Here is a 20416-nt window from a genome sequence, read left to right as displayed (position 1 = left end):
AGTTCTCAGAATAAGAAGAATTAAGTAAAGTCCCATCTCTTTCCATCAGGTTTGATATTTCTTGAGTGGAGTTTTTAGGGGGGGTGTTGTCAACTAATGAATTATACAGGCTAATCAATCAGAAGTAACAATTGATCTGCTTTACCAATGCAAATTCCAAAACATGTCTGAGTTACATTCCTTCTTTCAGAGAGGTTGAGGTAACAAGTAAAGGCATATCTGAGTATTGCCAGCCACTGCCTGAGAAAGTAATGACTAACTGCACATTACACAATTTTTGGAGATAGGAGTATTCCTGATGGGCTAGGGCATACAGTACTGTGCAAAACTTTTAGGTGTATATATAACACACCCCAACTATATATGTGCCCAAGACTTTTGTGCAGTACTGTATTTGTCAATGTGGAATGGAGAGCAAGTTTGTTAATCTGGCAGGAACAAAGGGTGTTGAGAATGGCGAGGGTGGAGTGGTGTGGGAGGAATATGGGACAGGTGGCAGAGGAGGAGCGCCGGGGGCGGAGTAGTGTTGTGGGTGCAGACATACCCAGCCCTGAGACACCAGGCAAGGTCATTCGATTCCACACAATTTATTTATTGATCACTACGGAATGTCCGTCTGATGTTTTCCACTCTCAGTCCACAATAGAAACTTATATCAGAATTAGGTTTATTATCACTCACATATGTCATGAAATCTGTTTTTTTGTGGCAGCAGTACAGTGCAATACATAAAATTACTACAGTACTGTGCGAAAGTCTTAGACACCCTAGCAATATAAATGTGCCTAAGATGTTTGCACCATACTGTAGAACTACTCATCTGTAACGTAGCAAGCAATGCATTGCTGCTATGTTTCTGACCACAACATAAGCACAAACATTATAATGGTTTCATCAAAAAAGTGTTGAGCTGATACAGCACAGATGATGTTAAATTAGGTGTATGAGTGAATGTCTACACAGTAGCTTTGACAGCGTGATATCCAGCAGTTGAATACAAAATTATTTAGTGTAATGAGGAATTCTCGTTTATTCAGGGGAGCATGAGGCCATGACAACTATTCACAATTATCAATAAACTAAGATTTGGCTGAGAACATGCTAGAAAGAATTTAAAGAAAGATGTCTGTTCTTGTGGATGATGAATGGCAGTGCAGCCTGCTTGGACCAACCTACCCCCTACTCTTCACCTTGCATACAATAAATGCATAATTATGGGGAGTTGCAGAATTTTGATGTCCAAGAATGATGATGATACACCCAAGTTAGGATAGTCTGGACATAGAAGAAAATTTGGGGTGACCATGTATTTGTACCTTGTGCCCTTGTCCTTCTAACTGGTGGTGAATATAAGTTTGAGGAATATTGTCAAAAAGGAACACTTGCAATTACAAACCTTCAAGCATGATAATCTCAAACAACCAATGAACTTTGACAACTACAGTAAGGGTGGCTTCCACTTCGCATACAGTAAGGTTCCAAAAATATCATTAATAATAACCATACAATTCTTTTTTGCCAGTGAAAGACTCCCTCAATATGATCCTGTATTGTTGACCTAAAGTATACGTTCAGGTATCTGGAATGGGACCTGAACCTAAAAACTTGTGCTTCATTTTGTTGTTCCCAGTGAACAATAGCTACTATCAAAATAAAATACAGAATAAATGGAGGAAATAACAATTTTTTTTCTATTACTATTGATGCTGTTAATCCGTAATATGTCCTAGAGCTAGGATACATTGTATTTACCACTGGACATCATGGAGGGATGGATATTTTGCACTGCGGATGAGCTAGTGAGTATGAATATTTTGTCCCGAAACTACACAAAAATTCCCATCATATATACGTGGAGTTAGGAGAGTCATTCACCACAACATTGTCCAGCCTGTTCCAGAGACTATTATGTTTATCTGATTGATTCTATTGGCCATCATACAGGATGTGTGTATATCTGATGTTGTGGTCAATACCAATGGATGCTCCACAGAACAAGTATATTTCATCCAAATATGGTTTACATGTCAAAAATTATAAATTTAATTGAATTTCAGACAACTAAAAACCAGAAAGAAAGAACATGGTCAAATGAGCTGAAGGATTGAGTCCTAAAACATAGCCTCAGTTCCTTGCTGTGATATTCCAAGGCTTCCAATTGTATCCTGATTAACTTCCAACAAATGTAACCATTTTTAATTCAAGTAAACCTTGAAGAATAGCTTGTCAGCTCTTCATCCCAATAACTCTTACAGACTTTATACTCAAGTTCCATTTGTGAAAAGTAGTTGATTGTTATTTTGATTTCTGGGCTGTTACCTATTACCCATGGCATTCAATTATTTTGTCCATATATGGTCCAAGGCTATAATAAAATCTGTAAGAAGACATTCCAACAAGGGTTTAGTGAACAAATTGCAAGACTAAAGGACTGCCATTCTCAGCAGCCTAAAATCTTGCCAGTTCATCAAATTGTTTGAATGACATTTCACCATTGCATGTTCCACAACAGGTAAGATTCTCTAAGTAAACATAAGTTTGCTTTCTGACTGCTGTTACTTCTGAGCAGATTTAGATGTGTTTTTATGCTGACATGTACTTTCTGGCAAAGGCATGAACCCTGCAGGTTTTTTTTCCTGTCAGCTGATTCAACATGCAAAATTTTAAAGTGACTTTTGCTTAAACACAGATTGATTCAAATATATATACTTCAAGTTTTGTATTCATCAATTTTAAATTTTTCCATGAAAAGTTTAAAAATGAACCCATTTGCAACTAGTTAACACAGGATAATGCTAACTATATACATCAGTGTGATCACATTCACATTAGTGCAAATTAAAATTTATATTCAGATTTATGAAATACTTACTTAAAATAACGTTTAAGGCTCACATTATGATCAATTTTACTTCTACACAAAAGGTCTGCTCACTACTCATTCAGTATAACAAAAATTGCACTTAAATAAATCACATTTATATAGCAGCTCTAATGGAATGAAACATCCCACAAGACAATGCAGAAAATGTCCTTAACTGCTCCAAAGCCATCAGAAGATAAAGCAAAGAATGGGGATGGCAAACTTTAAATAAATATGCATGTTTTAAAGAAAGTTTTGAAGGAGAAGGAATTTCTGAAAGTGAAAGTTAGGTAGCCAAGGGTTAATTATAGTAACGTTAGTCAATCAGTAATTAAATAACTCTTTGGGATTTATTATACAAATAGGTGAAATAGGGACAAGAGCGTGGAATGTTGATAGCTTGGAGACCTTGAATAAGTATAGGTTATCTGGGAGAACGATAGGGTTGAAAGAGACGGTCGGGGAATGTGGAAGAGGTTGGCACCTTTACAAATATATCCATAACAGGTAATAGGTTGTAAGGTACGGGAGTATTGGAAAAAAGGTTACAGGGCATGCTGAGTAAAAAGGTGAGGGTAGGAGGTGGAAGCAAATGACCAAAGAACAGTGGTCTCAGTTCAAGGAAAATATTTGTGCTCGGGTGAGTGCAGTATTAGGGCCAGAATGGGGTTTTTATTCCAGATGGTTCAATGTTTAGTCAGTGGTTTAGAAAGGGTGAGAAGATTAGGTGTGCCAGTTACAGCAGATATCTATATTGGAAGGCAGGATGGTACAATCTAAAGTAAATGACACTGTAGAGAACAATGCCAAGGAAGCAGGTTGTTTATCAACATAACAGTAAATATGCTTCACAAATACAGTCTAGTTGTCAAAACTGCTTTGAGAAATTGAGATTTAAATCCATGATGGTCATAAATAAAATTCATCATGCAAGATTGTTGTACTAAAAACAGTCATGGCCGGCTAGTAGTGTAGTGGCATCTGCACCGGACTTCGAAGTGAGTGGTCCTAGGTTCTAATTCAGCCCGCTCCTTGCACTCTTTCCATCCGTTCTGGGTTGAGCATCAAGCTAGCAACTTGGCCTTGTATAAAACAACCACAAGGCCCAACAAGGAACAACAAAAACAAACAATAATGCCTTGACCCCTTCCATATAGTTACTATGTGCATTCATTCATGAGGAAGGGCAAAGATCAGTAATGAACATGTACAGAAAATTGCTTATACTTGAGTACAATACTTGGGTCCACGTATTCTTACAGGAAAATGTCAGTTTGTCTGACAACACTTGCAGTAATCCCTCACTCCAACTTGGTTTTAGCCTCTGTGGTTTTGCAGAACTTTGAGCGAATAGAAATCATATGTAAAATAGCCAGCAAAGCCAAGACTGCCCCGAGCATCGGTGGACCACATACGCTCACCTCCTGAACAAGTCCAGAGAGCAACGGGGCAAGTATGCGAGCAACCGCAGTCACTGACTGTCCAGCTCCCATCAGCGTGCCTCTGGCCTGCCTCTCTGTCTTGCTCAGTTCCACAACAGTGATGCACATACGGCCAGTAGCAGTTGAAAACCCTAGTAAAGTTGTGCACAGTACAACGACCTGAATGGATGTAGCAAAAGAGTAAACTGCCATAGTGCAGCAGGTGAGGATGCTGGAATGCAAGAGCAATAAGGAAGTGTTATTGTTGTACAGTCGAGCAACAGAGCCTGCTATAAAACCCGACAGGGCTCCCATTATTCCACCATAACTGATGAGATACCCTATTAGGCTGGGTGGCACACTAAATCTTTCTTCAATGGCCAGAACAAAATTGCTGAAATACAGGAGGTTAGCTAGAGCCATCAGAAATCTTACCAGAAAGACGTCCCATAAATTAGAACAGACAAGTCCTTTTATCTTTAGTCCCACAGATATACACTGACTCCAGAAAGGATCTGATGCTTTGTGTTTCGCTACTCCATTGCTTGCTGTGTCCAACAGTTTCCTGTTGTCTTCTTTACCAAGACTAGTGCATGTGCTTTCACAACTGGTTTCTGTCCTTAAATGCAATTCTTTTGTTGGAATGTACAACCGTTCTTTGTAAGGCAACCAACAGACTACACCTATAATAGAGAAACATGAGAATAAAGACAAAATATACCACTGGAATCTCAATAAGACAATTTATACACTTACAGCAGTCCTCAGATACAGATAGATATCACATCAGAAGGTAAACAAGAGAAAATCTGCAGATGCTGGAAATCCAAGCACACACACAAAATGCTGGAGGATCTCAAAAGGCCAGCCCCCATCTATGGAGAAAAAAGTACAATCAACGTTTTGGCCCGAAACCCTTCAGCAAGTGGGTTGCTGCTGAAGGGTTTCAGCCCGAAATGGCAACCGTACTTTTTGATAAATGCTGCCTGGCCTGCTGAGTTCCTCCAGCATTTTGTGTGTGTTGCTCACATCAGAAGATGCCGAACCCTGAACAATTACAGCAAGTGAAGGCCATAAGATCTTTTTTAGGATAGGTGAATGCAGATTTGTGGTCGTACTGGTTACTACAAAAGGACATGGGTCCAATGTCAAGTGGTGAATAAACACTCTGCCATCAGTTTTAATGTGAAATAGAGATTCAGAGACAAACGGCTAAGAGTTTCTTCAGAAATGCAGTGCAGTTTCACTTGTCCACAGTATAGTGAATATGATTTTCAATATACTCTAGACCAGGGATTCCCAACCTTTCTTATGCCACTGACTAATACCATTAAGCAAGGGGTCCATGGACCCCAGGTTGGGAACCCTTGCTCTAGACATACAAATCCACAGTGGGGGCCCCCATTAGTATGTCAACAGTTACCTCTGAAAGTGTATCAACTCAGCCAGACCCCAATACTAATTTGATACAGAGAAACAACTATAGAGAAAATGTTGGAAGTACTCTGCATCTGTGGGAAGAGAAGAAGTGCTCATGTTTCAGGTAGAAGAACCATTGATAGAACCGGGAAGGAGATGAAAGAAGTCTGTTAAACTGAAGAAAGGGTGAGGGAGGATGAGTCTCTGATAGGGCAAAACCAGGGTGACTATGGAGAAAAGCTGTAAAAAGGGTTATCTGCTCAATAAGTGACTGGGAGCAGTGAGTGAGTGGAAACAGACAGAAGAGGTTTATTTAGTTGAACCCTAAATATTTTGAGGAAATTATGTCAAGGGTCTTACCAGACCAACAATTGCAAGAGAACGGTTAGAAGTGATGACTTTATTTGAGAATATGCACGATGAATATACCATGTTACACACAGTGGAAACATACCTGCATTAAGCAAGAAAATGAAACAGCAAATGAAGCATGTTATGTAGAAACCTCCATCCAGCTCAACAAGATACCCACTTAGTATTGGGCCCAGGATGAATCCAACACTGGAAGCTGCACAGAACCTTCCAATTACATGTGGGCGTTTATACCCAGGAACCAGGTCTGAGAGAAGAGCTTTTAAAATAGTCTGTGTATGCTTGAAGATACCTGGAAAGTACACAAAACATCAAGACAACGGATAGCATAGTACTAACTGATACAAGATGACAATTCTGTCTGACAACTTCATATAATGTCTATATATTGGATGCAGATCTACAGGTTCAATAGTAAGTGTAGTGAGATGTCTATCTAGGACAAGATCTGAGTGCAGCCCAGACCAGTCAGAAAACAAGTAATAACTAAAGATTTCCTGGTATTTGTTAAAGACTTGATACACTATATATTGTAAGCTAGGGAGATTATTCAATGAAATGAAATACTCACAGCATGCTCATGTAGAAGTATACACTAAGGATAGCTATAGGAATCAGTTACTGGAAAACTCTTGCAACTCTTATGTAACCTGGGGTCTGCCTGTACTTTTTCCTCACATTGTACTTCTCAGAATGTACAATGTACTTATCGGGTACATCTGTAGACATTCCTTTATTAGTTTTTAGATACAATCTCAAGAAAACTCCTTGAATGACCCATGCTTTACAGATTGGTTTAGTCAGTTGATTTTTCTCAGGTGCTCTGTCCTCAACTGTTTTTTGTAATTTCAAAATATATTGCACAATGAGATTTCATCTCTTAAGTGGATCATTGCTAATACAATATCTTAATCTAAAAGAACAATTCTTCAATGAAAACAGATCTGAAATTTAGAGTGCACCTTCACTAATCCTGTTTCTTTAGCCTGTCTTCAGTTATGTTTCCTGCTGTGGGTGCAGTTTCATTTTTCAGCACTGCGTCCTTTCAAGCTGAGGATGTGGTTTTGTGTGGTGTTTCTTTAGGCAACAGTTCCCTCGTATTAATATAAAAGGAAATGAACTGGTTAGCAACGCTCCCTCTATTTTTTTACAGCTACTCTGAGCAGGAAATTTTTACAAGGCCTGAAAACTGAGTGGCACTTTAATTTTTTTTGTAACATGCATTCCACGAATATTTAGAAGGAAAACTGAAAAATCATATTCTTTTGATTAACGCTTAGCTACCGACTTCCATTCTGGTGTTTACTGCTACAATTTGTAACTGAAACACTGATAATGTAAGTATGTTGAAGCTCTAAAATGTTTCAAAGTGCAAGTTGTGGTACCTTTATTATTTAGAAAATGTATGGATTATTAACATATAATTAATATATTGGGAATTTCACAATTATATTAGCATACTTTCAAAACATTACACATATATAAGAAAATTCCTGCTGCATGGCACCAAAGGCACTGTGCACAGTTACAACTGAGCAGCTTAGTGAAATGGTATTGATCAGAAATGTAGAGATCTCCGCCTGCTGTGGAATGTGTTTTGGGCTACCCACATAGGCAGATGAGGGATTTGTAAGCACAATTACCACAGGCCTGGCAAGAATCCACTCATGCAAATCAAATCACAGCTGGATTGTGACTAAGAAATGGCAACAGGAAGAACACAAAACAGCACAATCATAACATGCAGGACATAAGGCACATCTTTGAAACTAATTAGTTGTGATGCTTCGTCACACCTTTTCATGGGTTTTGAAAATAAGTTGCAAAGAGCTAAGAATGTAATGAAAAAGGAGCCTATTTTATAAATTATCTTTCACCTCTCTATACAGTTCAACTATGTGGTTTACAAAATTCAATGACATAATCTATTCAGTTTTTGACTATTCATGATATGGACTAATGTACCATCAGATTTACACAGTTTGCGGTTTGTAGAAGTTACCATTTTGAGACTAAAAGTCAGAATACCTATCATAACTTGCTCACTGTGTGTGAAATGGAAACACACATGTAAACTAACATGATGTGTGAGCAATTTTATATTTCATTTTTGTGAAATAAAGTTCCATTAACTTCAAAGGCTAAATGTGGTGTGCCGCACATTCAACTTTGAAGAATCACACTGATTTAAAGAAACAAGCAGTTTAAAATCAAAATTTCCATTACACTATTGGACTCACTGTCACAAATTACAAGCTATTAAATCCTGTTTATCTCCAAACTATCTAAAGAAAAGAAACAGTTCCTCATAGACTGGGTAGGTCAAAAGGCCTGTTTCTGTGCTGTAGTATTTTATGACTCTATTACATGCATAGGGCAAATAGTTTGCAGACAATGAAGTTTTATGATCACATTATAAGCTTACCTGTGGGAATCCTAGCCAGTGTAACCAAACAGATATTACTGGAGAAACCTAGCAGGCCATAGCTAAATCCACTAAGTATCAAGGTGACCAACAATATGCTCTGTCTTCCGACAACATCGCTCCAGGAACCCTAAGCAAATAGAAATAGAAATTTAACTCCTTATAATTTAAATTAATGTCTTGTACTTAAATAGATGATAGTTTCCTCACTGTGAATATTACTTTAAGTTTCAAGAAATACAAGCTCCTGTGAGACTGGTCCCTAATGAGAGTGGCCAGCAATTAAGGAACAAACTATGAATTGATGATGGCTATGTTCATTTACTACCCGTACTCCATCACTGGAGTTATACATTAAGGAAAAAATAGATCAGTTTAAATCAAATATTCATAGCTTGTAATGATAATCTTTCAACATCTTGAATAAAGTTTTCAGCAATGCTTTCCACTAGCAGTACAATGTTTGTTTGAGAAACAGTGGCTTATCAATGGGGCCCTCTGCTGGCTAGCTGAAAACTTACAATACCTGAGAACAGCCACCTTAAACATACATCTCAGAAGAGGGCACAACTCTTCAGCAGTAACAGTAAATAAATATATGAAAAGGAAGAATAAGAGGTATAGTTTGAATCTTATTGCGTGTAGACTGAGGGGTATTGAGTGTTATGAGCTTAAGTCCTTGAACGTGGAAGTATATTTTGGGAAAGTGATTACTAAAATATCTGCGATTCACGAACAGAAGCACAGATTACACATCCAGGCAAGTTAGATTCGAACTATACAAATACCAATTAGGCCACATCTAAAATACTGTGTTCGATGTCGATTGACACACTTTAGGGATAATGTCAAGGCTCCGCTCAGAAAAGATCTGTCCCCAGCTGTGTCCTGGATGTGTTAGTTGGAATTCAGACAACACATTTCACTGGTATGTTTCAATATACATGTGACAAAAAAAACTTGAATCTTAATTGAATATTTCAAGAGGTCAGAGATTTCAGCAAAAATCTTAAAATGAAGAAATAGGGTGGTTTTAGAGCTAATAAAGATTGAGAGGTGAGGTGTACAGGATTATGAATGATTACATTGGGAAAACAGAAATGCAGATTTAAAGTTTTAGACAATAAAAACAAAAGAGATATGGGCCTCTCATAAGGATGATGAAACCAGAAGGACCTTGATATGCACCTCAGAACAATTTCTGAGTCTTATAGGAAAGAATGGGGAAATTGGTTTGATGGAATTGAGCTCATCAGGCAGTGATGGCTTTGAGAGATTAGTCATTGCTAGAGTTAACTTCTGCTTGAGCAAGGAGCTGGACCTGCTGTAATTTACCAACTGCCACAACAGGTCTACATTTGACGCAATCTCACTAGCTCTCTACTAAGCTTTGGACAACCTGAACACCAGCAATACCCATGCCAGCCTGCTGTTTGTTGAGTACAACTCAGTGTTCAACTCATCACTACTGCAAGTGACTTCCTCATTGGGAGACAACAGTCGGTGTTACCTATAGCCCTCTATTTTTCTAAGCTCCATGTACCTAGGAGTCTCATAAAAGACCCTATCGTATCTGCCTCCACCACTGTTGCTAGCAGCCCATTCCACGCACTCACCACTCTGCGTAAAAATCTTACCCCTGACATCTCCTCAGTAGCTACTTCCAAGTACCTTAAAACTGTGCCCTCTCGTGTTCACCATTTCAGCCCTGGGAAAAAGCCTCTGACTATCCACACAATCAATGCCTTTCATCATCTTATATACCTCTATCAGGTCACCTCTCATCCTCTGTTGCTCCAAGGAGAAAAGGCCGAGTTCATTCAACCTATTCTCATACGGCATGCTCCCCAATCCAGGCAAATCCTCATAAGTCTCCTCTGCACTCTTTCCATAGTTTCCAAATCCTTCCTGTAGTGAAGTGACCAGAACTGAGCATAGTACTCCAAGTGGGGTCTGACCAGGGTCCTATACAGTTGTAACATTTCCCCTCGGCTCTTAAACCCAATCCCACGGTTGAAGAAGACCAATGCACTGTATGCCTTCTTAACCACAAAGTCAACCTGCACGGCAGCTTTGAGTGTCCTTTGATTTGGACCCCAAGATCCCTCTGATCCTCCACACTGCCAAGAGTCTTACCATTGATACTATATTTGGCTACCATATTTGACCTACCAAAATAAATCACATCACACTCATCTGGGATGAACTCCATCTGCCACTTCTCTGCCCAGTTTTGCATCCTATTAATGTCCTGCTGTAATCTCTTACAGCCCTCCACACTATCCACAATGCCCCCCAACATTTGTGTCATCAGCAAATTTACTAACCCACCCCTCCACTTCCTCATCCAGGTCAATTATAAAAATCACAAAGAGCAGGGGTCCCAGAACAGATCCCTGAGGCACACCACTAGTCACCGACCTCCATGCAGAATATGATCTGTCTACAACCACTCTTTGCCTTCTGCGAGCAAGCCAATTCCGGATCCACAAAGCAAGGCCCCCTTGGATCCCATGTCTCCTTACTTTCTCAATAAGCCTTACATGGGGCATGTTATCAAATGCTTACTGAAATCCATATACACTGCACCTACTGCTCTATCTTCATCACATTCTCAAAAAATTTAATCACACATGTAAGGCACGACCTACCTTTGACAAAGTCATGCTGAGTATTCCTAATCATATTATGCCTCTCCAAATGTTCATAAATCCTGCCTCTCAGGATATTTTCCATCAACTTACCAACCACTGAAGTAAGACTCACTGGTCCATAATTTCCTGGGTTATCTCTACTCCCTTTCTTAAATAAGGGAACAACATCTGCAACCCTCCAGTCCTCTGGAACCTCGCCCGTCCCCATTGATGATGCAAAGTTCATTGACAGAGGCTCAGCAATCTCTTCCGTCGCCTCTAACAGTACCCTGGGGTGCATCTAGTCCGGTCCCGGTGACTTTCCAAAAGCTCCAACACATCCTCTTTCTTAATGTCTACTTTCAAATTAATAGAAGTGTTCTGCAAAGTGGTCACCCAATATCTGGTTATTAAAGGAATTAAGGAATAAGTGGACATTGCAGGTAAATGGCACAGGAGCAAAAGGCTGGCTATGATCTTGATAAACGGTGAAGCAAGCTCAAACACACAGATGGTTTAAGATTATTTAATGTCATTATCAGTACCCAAGTGCAAAGGAAAACAAAATAATTGTTAATCTGGATCTGATGCGGCAGAGAAAGAAACACAATAAGATAAAGAACACATAATAATTTTAAAAAGCACAATAAATAGATACACAAGATAGATTACATACATAGATTGATTGTACATCTGTAAAGTGATACTCAGCACAGCAGCATCTGTACATAAGGTAAATGACATGCTTCAATGTCTGGCAGCGATAACTCCAGGAGATTCATCATCATGGATGTGAGATGCCCCATGGGAGATTCCAATCGGGACTAAGAGGAACATATGACCAGCACCAAAGACTTCATTTTAAGTGGTATTCCTTTTTCTGTTCTTAGACTTTCATGGAAGGTCAGGAAAACTTAGTAGATGTGCACAAAGGTATTTGGATGTGTAAGTTCATGTGTTCTTCCATTGAGACATTAAAGGTACTTATCGGCAGTGACAGATTCTTTCTCTGCCTCCCTGATCATTATTACAAAGGGCAATTCTTGTAACAGGAACCTTTAATCTTTGATGTGTATCAGCTACCTGGCATTAAGGGAGGTTGAAACATTCATATAAATTTTCTATTCTGAACATAACCCAATCAGATTGGCACATCTGGGTGGAATCATGACCATAAAGAGCCACGATATTTTCACATAACGAGGCTGTTAACACCTCTCACCGGAAGGTGATTTCACAAATAAGTACATTACCCCCCCCCCCCCCCCCCACTAATTGATTAAGTGGGGTAAGTTCTATTAACCGAGGAATTCAAAGTAACAATTCAATCTTTTTAAAAAATGTTAATTTCAACTTAAATTCTTGTTGCAATACCATGACAATGTGATACTTACAATTAGTAAACTGGAAAACAGTTGGAGTAGTCCATACAGAGAACCTGAAATAAAGATATACTATAAATACTGAGATTCTGCAGATACTGGAAATCCAGAGCACCACACACAAAATGTTGGAGGAACTCAGCAAGTCAGGCAGCATCTATGGAGAGAAATATTGATGCTTTGGGCAGAGACCGTTCATCACAACTGGGTCTCAGCCCAAAAACATTGACTGTTTATTCCTCTCCAAAGATTCTGCCTGAACTGCTGAGTTCCTCCAACATTTTGTGTGTTGATGAAGATATACCATTCAGTTTTAATGAAACAAGCTATAACTTCTGTATATCTGGACTTACTTAAAAGGAAACTACTTGATCACAATTCATGCAAAAACAGATTGTGGTGGGTGTGGGTGTATGTAGGGGGAAGGTTGTGAGATAGAGGAGTAGCCACATATAGAACAATGGATTCCCTAGGAAGACTGGATGAATTGGGATTGAGCTTATGGACCAGATGGGACAGGTGTGCTTCCTCAGCACCTCCTCCTCCCCAAGTTAACCAGCAGACATCGTCATGATCTGGCCTTTAATCAGCCTACCTCATCTCTCAGGCTGTGAAGTGACTGTGTGACTCCCTACACTCAAACTTCATGACTTTCCCTCAGATTCAGCACACACTCTGCCCCCCAGAATTTCAAGCAAATTTAACATCTAGGTCATTACAATTATTCTGCAGCTTGGACTGCTGGTGCTGGGCACCATTAGGCAGCGACCGGTTGTTATGTTGCACTGCACTCGGAGTTGAGCGAGGGCCTGATGAACGTAGGGTGAAAGAACGTCAGGTGACGGAGGTGAGTCAAAGATGGGAGAAAACAGAAAAAAAGTAGACTTACCATTCCGCCATCATCTTCTTCACTTTCATGGATGAGATCAAAACTGCCTTGCACCAAAGGTTGTTTTTAAACTGGAGTTTTAAAGCAAATGCCATGCTTTACCCAACAACTGGGCTGTTGTGTGTTAAGCCAGACATTAAGTAATTAGGGCAGCACGGTAGTATAGCGGTTAGCTCAACACTTTACAGTACCAGCGATCTGGGTTTAATTCCCACCACTGCCTGTAAGGAGTTTGTAAGATTCTCAATGTGACCATGTGGGTTTCCTATAGCTGCTCCCACAGTCCAAAGATGAACCAGCTGGTAGGTTAATTGGTCACTGTAAATTGCACCATGATTAGGTTAGGATTAAACTGGGGCTTGCTGGGTGGTGTAGCTCAAGGGCTGGGTGGGCCAATTCCACAATCAATAACAAGTAAATAACCATCAATAGTGTCCCAGCTGCCTTGTACCTCAGGCTGCATATGAGGGTTACACATATGCAGGGTTATACATTATTTATTTATTTATTTAAAAGAACAAACATTTCTAAAGTGAATATTTACACAATATAAACATGCTTAATAACCATCTACTAAACATTTTACAAGGAATGCTGCATGAATACACTGACCTATTAGTCCTGCTACAGTTGAGCTTCCTCCAAGAAGCTTAATGTGTCGGCTTAATAAAGGAACTACCAAACTCACACCAAATAAGTCCTAAGAAAGCACAGACATAGTACAAATAAGTCTCACAAAGGATATCAGTATACACAAATATAAACACTTCAACAAGGACTGAGAATCTGGAGTTTCAATACCTCTTTAAACCATTGCCAGCTGATACATCAAGAGTGGACAGGATCTGATTCTGATCCTCACAGAAAATTTACTGATCAAAATAATTTGAAATTAAACATTTAAAACATTAAAAAGTTGTCTTTCTGATTCTTTATTTTTATTGAAAGCTATTGAATATTGAAAAGCCTAGATGGAGTAGACGTGAAAGTGGTCAGTCTTGAACCAGAGGGCACAACGTCAGAATAGAGGGATGTCCATTTACAACCGAGTTGAGGAGGAATTTCTTCAGCCTGAGGGTAGTGAAAGTGTGGTATTCATTGCCACAGACATTGTGGAGGCTAAGTCATTGAGTATATTTAAGTGGAGTTTGATGTTCTTGATTAGTCAGGGCATCAAAGGTTATGAGGTGAAGGGAGGAGAGTGAGAATGGGGTTGAGAGGGTTAATAAACCATCAATGATGGAACTGCGAAGCAGACTCAATGGTCCGCATGGCCTTATTCTGTCCCTATGTCTTTGAGAATCAGTAACATTTAATTATAGTTGTAAGGCATCTAAGGGAGTAAGTTCCCAGAACCTGACAGTTAGTAGTCACACACAGCCAGTTCCTCTCTGCTGGAACTGTGGGTTGGCTAAGTTAACCCCTACAGGCTGGCACCAGAATTAGTGAGTCTGAGCAGCAGATCAGATCTAAGACAGTCATGCTCAACAAGAGTCAGATGTCATTGCCACCCCATCCCCAACCATCTTTATTTCTCATCTTCACTAGTTCACTTCTACAACTTACTGTTGTAGAATAAAACAGTATAAAAGGAGCTGGCTTCACACTCCATTTCACATCAAGGTAATTTCAGAACCAATATGCCACTTCTTTTACTCTCTTGCCCAATTTGTTGGTTTACTTCTCCATTCCACTTCTATATGGTCTAATCAAATACTGTACCTCTGAGCGCTTAATGGATACAAAGATCTCCAATTTTAAACTTAATTTTTGTTTTACTTCATCACATTATTCTACTTTCATTACATTACCTCAGATACTCTGCTTGGCTCTGATTTTTGTTTTGCAGCTCATCTCTTTGAAAGATACTATACCCTGTAATAATTAATGCCTTAAGTAGATACACGCAAGAAACAGAAACGTTCTTGTACAAGGTAATGGTAACGTTTTAGGAAGAGTTAATGACAAATAGATCAAATAAAACTGGTTACTTTTGGACAAACTAACTTACATAATCTTTAATTGTTTTCACTCTTTCTAAAGACAGCTAATCATTAAACATGGGGCTAAGGTGATATAAAATGCATTTGTACCCCGTAACATAGAGCCTGTAACACACTACAGAAACACGTTAGTTTGAGATTAGTGCACATCACAATGCAATAAACTTTAAATTTAGTATAGCTTTTCAATGTATTTTGTAAACATTGAATTTTAAAACATCACTGCACATATATACATGCACACACAAATACACAAACAGTATTACCTGCACTCCACACAAACATACATACACACATATACAGTTGCAAGAAAAAGTTTATGAACCCTTTGCAATTACCTGGTTTTCTGCATTAGTTACTCATAAAATGAAGTCTGATCTTCATCGAAGTCATAACAATAGACAAACACAATCTGCCTAAACACACAAACAACTGTATTTCTCATGTCTTTATTGAACACATTACTTAATCATTCACAGTCCAGGCTCAAAAAACTATGCAAACTACTTAATAACTGGTAGAACCTCCTTTAGCAGCAATAACCTATACCAAACATTTCCTGCACAATGGCAAGGAGGAATTTTAGACCATTCCTCCATACAAAGCTGTTTCAGTTCATCAATATTTCTGGGATACCTTCCACGATCAGCCCTCTTCAGGTCTTGCCACAGCATCTCAATTGGTTTAAGGTTTGGACTCTGACTTGGCCATTCCAAAACATGAATTTTCTTCTTTTTAAACCATCTTTCTTGTAGTGGACACGTGAATGGACACAAGTTCTAGAGCTCTCTGCAGATCTTTTGCTGTTAACCTTGGATTCTTTTTTACTTCCTTCAACATTGCACATTGGGCTCTTGGTGTGATCTTTGCAGGAAGCCCAAAATTAGGGAGAGTAGCAACAGTATTGCGTTTTCTCCATTTGTAGACAATTTCATACTGTGGAATGAAGAACACTCAGGTCTTTAGAAATAGTCTTGAAGCCTCTTCCAGCTTCATGCACCTCTACAGTTCTTCATCTAAGATTCTCTGAAAGTTTTTTTGATGAAGTAATGGCACCCATAAACAGATCTTTCTTGAGAAGAGCAGGCTCTGTCACTTTGTATGCCTTTTATTTATAAATAGGGTAGGACACAACTACACAACACCTCCAACCTCATCTCATTGATAGGAACACCTGACTTCAGATAGCTTATGTAGAAGACATTATCCCAGAGGTTCACATACTTTTTGAACCTAGACACTGATTGTTTAAATGGTGTATTCAGTATTGATGGGAAGTACAAATGTTTGTGTGTTACTAATTTAGGCAGATTGTGCTGTCCATTATTGTGACTTAGATGAAAATCAGACCATATGAGTAATTAATGCAGAAAACCAGGTAATTACAAATGGTTCACAAACTTTTTCTTGCAATTGTATTTTCACACATAGTCCCGCCGCTGCCTTTAAGGAGTTTGTACTTCTCTCTGGGTGCTCTGAATTTCTCCCACAATCCAAAGACATATGGTTGGTAGGTTCATTGGTCATTGTAAATTGTCCTATATTTAGGCTAGGATTAAATCAGGGGATTGCTAGGCCGGGCAGCTTGAAGAGCCTATTTCTTTCATTCTCTCCCTCTCCCCCCCCCCACCCCCCATGACTACGTGGGTATCCTCTGGGTGTTTTGATTACCTCCCACAGTCCAAAGATATACTGGTTGGGAGGTTAATTGTAAACTATCCTGTAATTAGACTTGGATTAACTCAGGAGTTGCTGGGTGGCATGGCTCAAAAGGCTATAAGGGCCTATTTTGGGCTGCATCTTAATAAATAAATAAACACATACACACATACATAGACTTAATTGGAATGCAAGTTGATATAATCCAAAGCAAGAAAATAATTATCCAGAAAGCAAAGAGCTGCAGATGTTGGAAAACTGAGGAACAGGTCTGTCGGCATTTGCAGGAAAAACAAACCTGGTATTTTAGGTTTAAGATATCTCACTTCTCACGCAGAAATCTACACTTGTCTTCTGCAACAGTGGAAGGCCGCAAATAGAAATGCCATCTACCTTACGTCCCATTGATCAAAAAGGGACCACCTGGAAGGTTTTTCTGAGGGTGGTGGTTACTTGGAACAAGTTGCCAAAAGACATGGTTGGATAAGCTATAATTATGTTTAAAAGTCATAAGGATAAGTATGCAGTTAGGAAATGTCTAGGGGAATATAAGACAAATGCAAGCAATTGGGATTGGCATTGAAGGGCACCTTGAACAAGTTGGGCCAAAGTTCTGGTTTCTGTGCTGTCTAACAATGAATTTATTGATTTCCTTTGACTCGAGCAAGACAATCAGATGAGCCCCAAGAAAGGGTGAAACTTTATATATCACTTGTCTAAACTTCATACATTATGTCCTGATGTCCAAAGGAAGGAACAATTGTACTGATTATTTATATCCATCACTTGAGTGTCAAATATATTCTCTATAGCCAAAACCACCAAAAATATTCCATCACCCTTCCGAAGTTTATAACACTCTTTGCTTCTGACTTTTTGGTCATTAGTGTAGTGCACAGAAAGCCATCTTAAATAGTTATTCCACATCTAAAGCTGAACTCATGAAACTGCATTCTAGAGTAGAGGTCAAGCAGAAAATTCTCAAGTTGATTGCCTTTCTTCTCATAATTATCTTTATTACTTAAAGTTCAGAATGTCACGAGGGACAGAAATTAATTTCTTAACACTAGTCAGCTTTGAGAAATTTCTGAATCTACGCTTTTATTTGCTATTCCGGCTCCAAGAATGAGCCAGGACAGTGGAAGTTTTAGTCAATAATCAATAAATAATGACTGCATAATTATTAAACGTGCATCTCATCGCATGGGAACTTCAAATTAAAATTAAATGTAACTGTTCAAATCCAACTTGTAAATTGATTTAAAGTGCTTGCCTGGCTGAGTACTGAGACGTCCTTGAAATGTAAATAATGCTTTAACTTCCTCCTGTATATTGTTCTTCACAGTTCCCTTCGATTTCGGCAAATAAAGACTTCAAATCTCTGATCATAGTCTGTGTGAAGAATACTTAACAAGGCATTTCAAGAATCATGAAGAAACTTCACGCGTTTGTATTAACTTCTCATTAAATGGAAATCAATAAAAAGCAATATTAGCTTTGCCAATTGTAGAGCTGTGATGTATTGATTTAAAAAAAAGTTGCATTTCTAAAGCTGTAAGGTTTGCAGTTTATTCCTACTCCAAATTCAGTAGTTATATCAGAATGTATGAAGAGTGCTTGTTTCAAGGACCAAAGATTAGAGATGCTGTTAAAGGAAGAATCTACATCCTTAATTTTAGTTCCACTTCCTGGGAGAACAGCAGCGCAAGGTGCCGTTCATTGAAGCAGAAAGGCAAACCAAGCAGTCACAAAGCAGGTGCACCTTACCAGAAAGCCGACCAGATACACACACGGTATAAGAGGCAGACGGCCGGGAGAGCGCGAACGACGACGGCACTCCGCCTGCATCAAAGCGGCCTCCGGCCTCCGGCCCCGCCACGGCAAACTCGCCGCCCGACGCTCGCGCTTCTCGCGGCCACCGTAACCCGGACACGCTCCCGCCGGGAACTGCGCGTGCGCACTGCTCTCACCCCGCGCCGCGGCAGTTGCGGGAGCGTCGGGACAATGAAAAGATTCAAGATTGATCAATGTCTTTTCTCTCCTACACAAGTGTAAAGGAGAACGAAATGATTGTTACTCCAAAGTCGATAAGGCACCGTAAAAAGTAATAAGATGCAGAACAGTTTAATAAAAGAACACAATAAATACTTGTAACTTATATACATATGGATAGATTGTATGACAATAAAGTAAATCCAGGTACGTAAAGTGGCTGACAGAAAATGATAAAGTAGTGGCTGTGGGGGGGGGGGGGGGGAGGCAGTCTGAAGGCCACGTAACCTCCTTCCTAATGGGAGTGGGACCCTTTTTGATGTTACTGGCTATTTTCTGACACCTTTCCGTATATATTGTTGTATATTTATTGTTTCAGTAATATTTTGGTAATATTCCAAGCATATTATTTGATTAAGCATTCTTTGTTGTTTACATAATGCGTTGCATGTTTTATGTAAAAGTATGTTAATGGCATGCATCATGCCACCGTGTGTTACACGAGCTTTAAGTAAAAAAACAAGTACATGACTTACACGGGGTGGCACTGTAGCGTAATGGTTAACACAACGCTTTACAGTACCAGTGACCCATGTTCAATTCCTGCTACCCTCTGTAAGGAGTTCATACAGTCTCCCCACGATAGCATGGGTTTCATTCAGGTGCTGTAGTTTCTTCCCATCGTCCAAAGTCATACCAGTTTGATATCTTGTCCGTGATTATATGTGGGCAGTACAGCTCGAAGGGCCGAAAAGGCCTATTCCACACTGTATCTCAATAAATACATTCAAAAGAGTACTTGAAATTACTGTATCCATTGAAACCGCAGACAGTGATGCAATTGAGTTGCAGTCAGGAATGAAAGTGAGTGTAAACAAAATTGCGGCATCTGAACAGAAACCAATCTGGCTGAACAAATTGTGTTACCATTGTGGAAGGGGCTCACATAAGCAGAGCAATGCAGGTTTAAAGCCAGAATTTGCAGAAAATGCCACAAAGTAGGAAGCATACAAAAAGCATATCTGGCACACAAAAATAAGTGGACTACATGGAAGAGAAAAAGATAAAAGGTCAAGTTGCAGTTTCAAAAAGAGCACCAATCTGCATGACACTAATGAAAAATCTAATAAGTAATGATTTCAGGATTATTTGAGTAACATTGTAAATATATTATTTGATTAAGCATTCTTTGTTGATAGCATAATGCATTGCAGGTTATATGTAAAAGTACATAAACGGCATACGTCAGCATGCCACCACGTGATACATACTCTTAAAGTACAAAACAAAGTACACAACTCCTTCCTTGTTTTCCTTTTGATTAATTTTTAAGTTTTGGAGTTACAAATCAAATCATA

The 20416-nt window shown here is 39.2% G+C and overlaps 1 protein-coding gene across 2 annotated transcripts; it reads right to left on the bottom strand.

The window, feature by feature from the left end:
- Positions 1 to 2891: 2891 nt before the first annotated feature.
- On the bottom strand, positions 2892 to 19083 carry mfsd9 (major facilitator superfamily domain containing 9). 2 transcript variants are annotated; one of them, XM_059964414.1, is made up of 7 exons: positions 18834 to 19025; positions 14017 to 14104; positions 12528 to 12571; positions 8501 to 8630; positions 6158 to 6367; positions 4720 to 4967; positions 2892 to 4516 (listed from the first exon to the last, which is right to left on the bottom strand). In XM_059964414.1, exons 1-7 carry the CDS (start codon positions 18912 to 18914, stop codon positions 4181 to 4183), a joined length of 1137 nt encoding a protein of 378 aa, XP_059820397.1. In that variant the 5' UTR covers positions 18915 to 19025; the 3' UTR covers positions 2892 to 4180. The 2 variants fall into 2 exon arrangements, with proteins under 2 accessions (XP_059820397.1, XP_059820398.1); XM_059964415.1 differs by having other exon boundaries at positions 2892 to 4967; positions 18834 to 19083.
- Positions 19084 to 20416: the final 1333 nt, after the last annotated feature.

Source organism: Hypanus sabinus, chromosome 3 (assembly GCF_030144855.1).
Source record: "Hypanus sabinus isolate sHypSab1 chromosome 3, sHypSab1.hap1, whole genome shotgun sequence".
Taxonomy (NCBI): Eukaryota; Metazoa; Chordata; class Chondrichthyes; order Myliobatiformes; family Dasyatidae; genus Hypanus; species Hypanus sabinus.
Note: the sequence above shows the minus strand (reverse complement) of the source record. Positions and strands in the feature narration are given on the sequence as shown.

Excerpts from the sequence above, each read along its gene's own strand:
- mfsd9 (XM_059964415.1), bottom strand. The coding sequence starts at position 18,914 with ATGCAGGCGGAGTGCCGTCGTCGTTCGCGCTCTCCCGGCCGTCTGCCT. Across the intron at positions 14,105-18,833 it reads TGTATCTGGTCGGCTTTCTG|GACTTATTTGGTGTGAGTTT; the intron begins GTAAGGTGCACC and ends GTGCTTTCTTAG. Across the intron at positions 4,968-6,157 it reads CATTTTCTTGCTTAATGCAG|GTGTAGTCTGTTGGTTGCCT; the intron begins GTATGTTTCCAC and ends TCTCTATTATAG.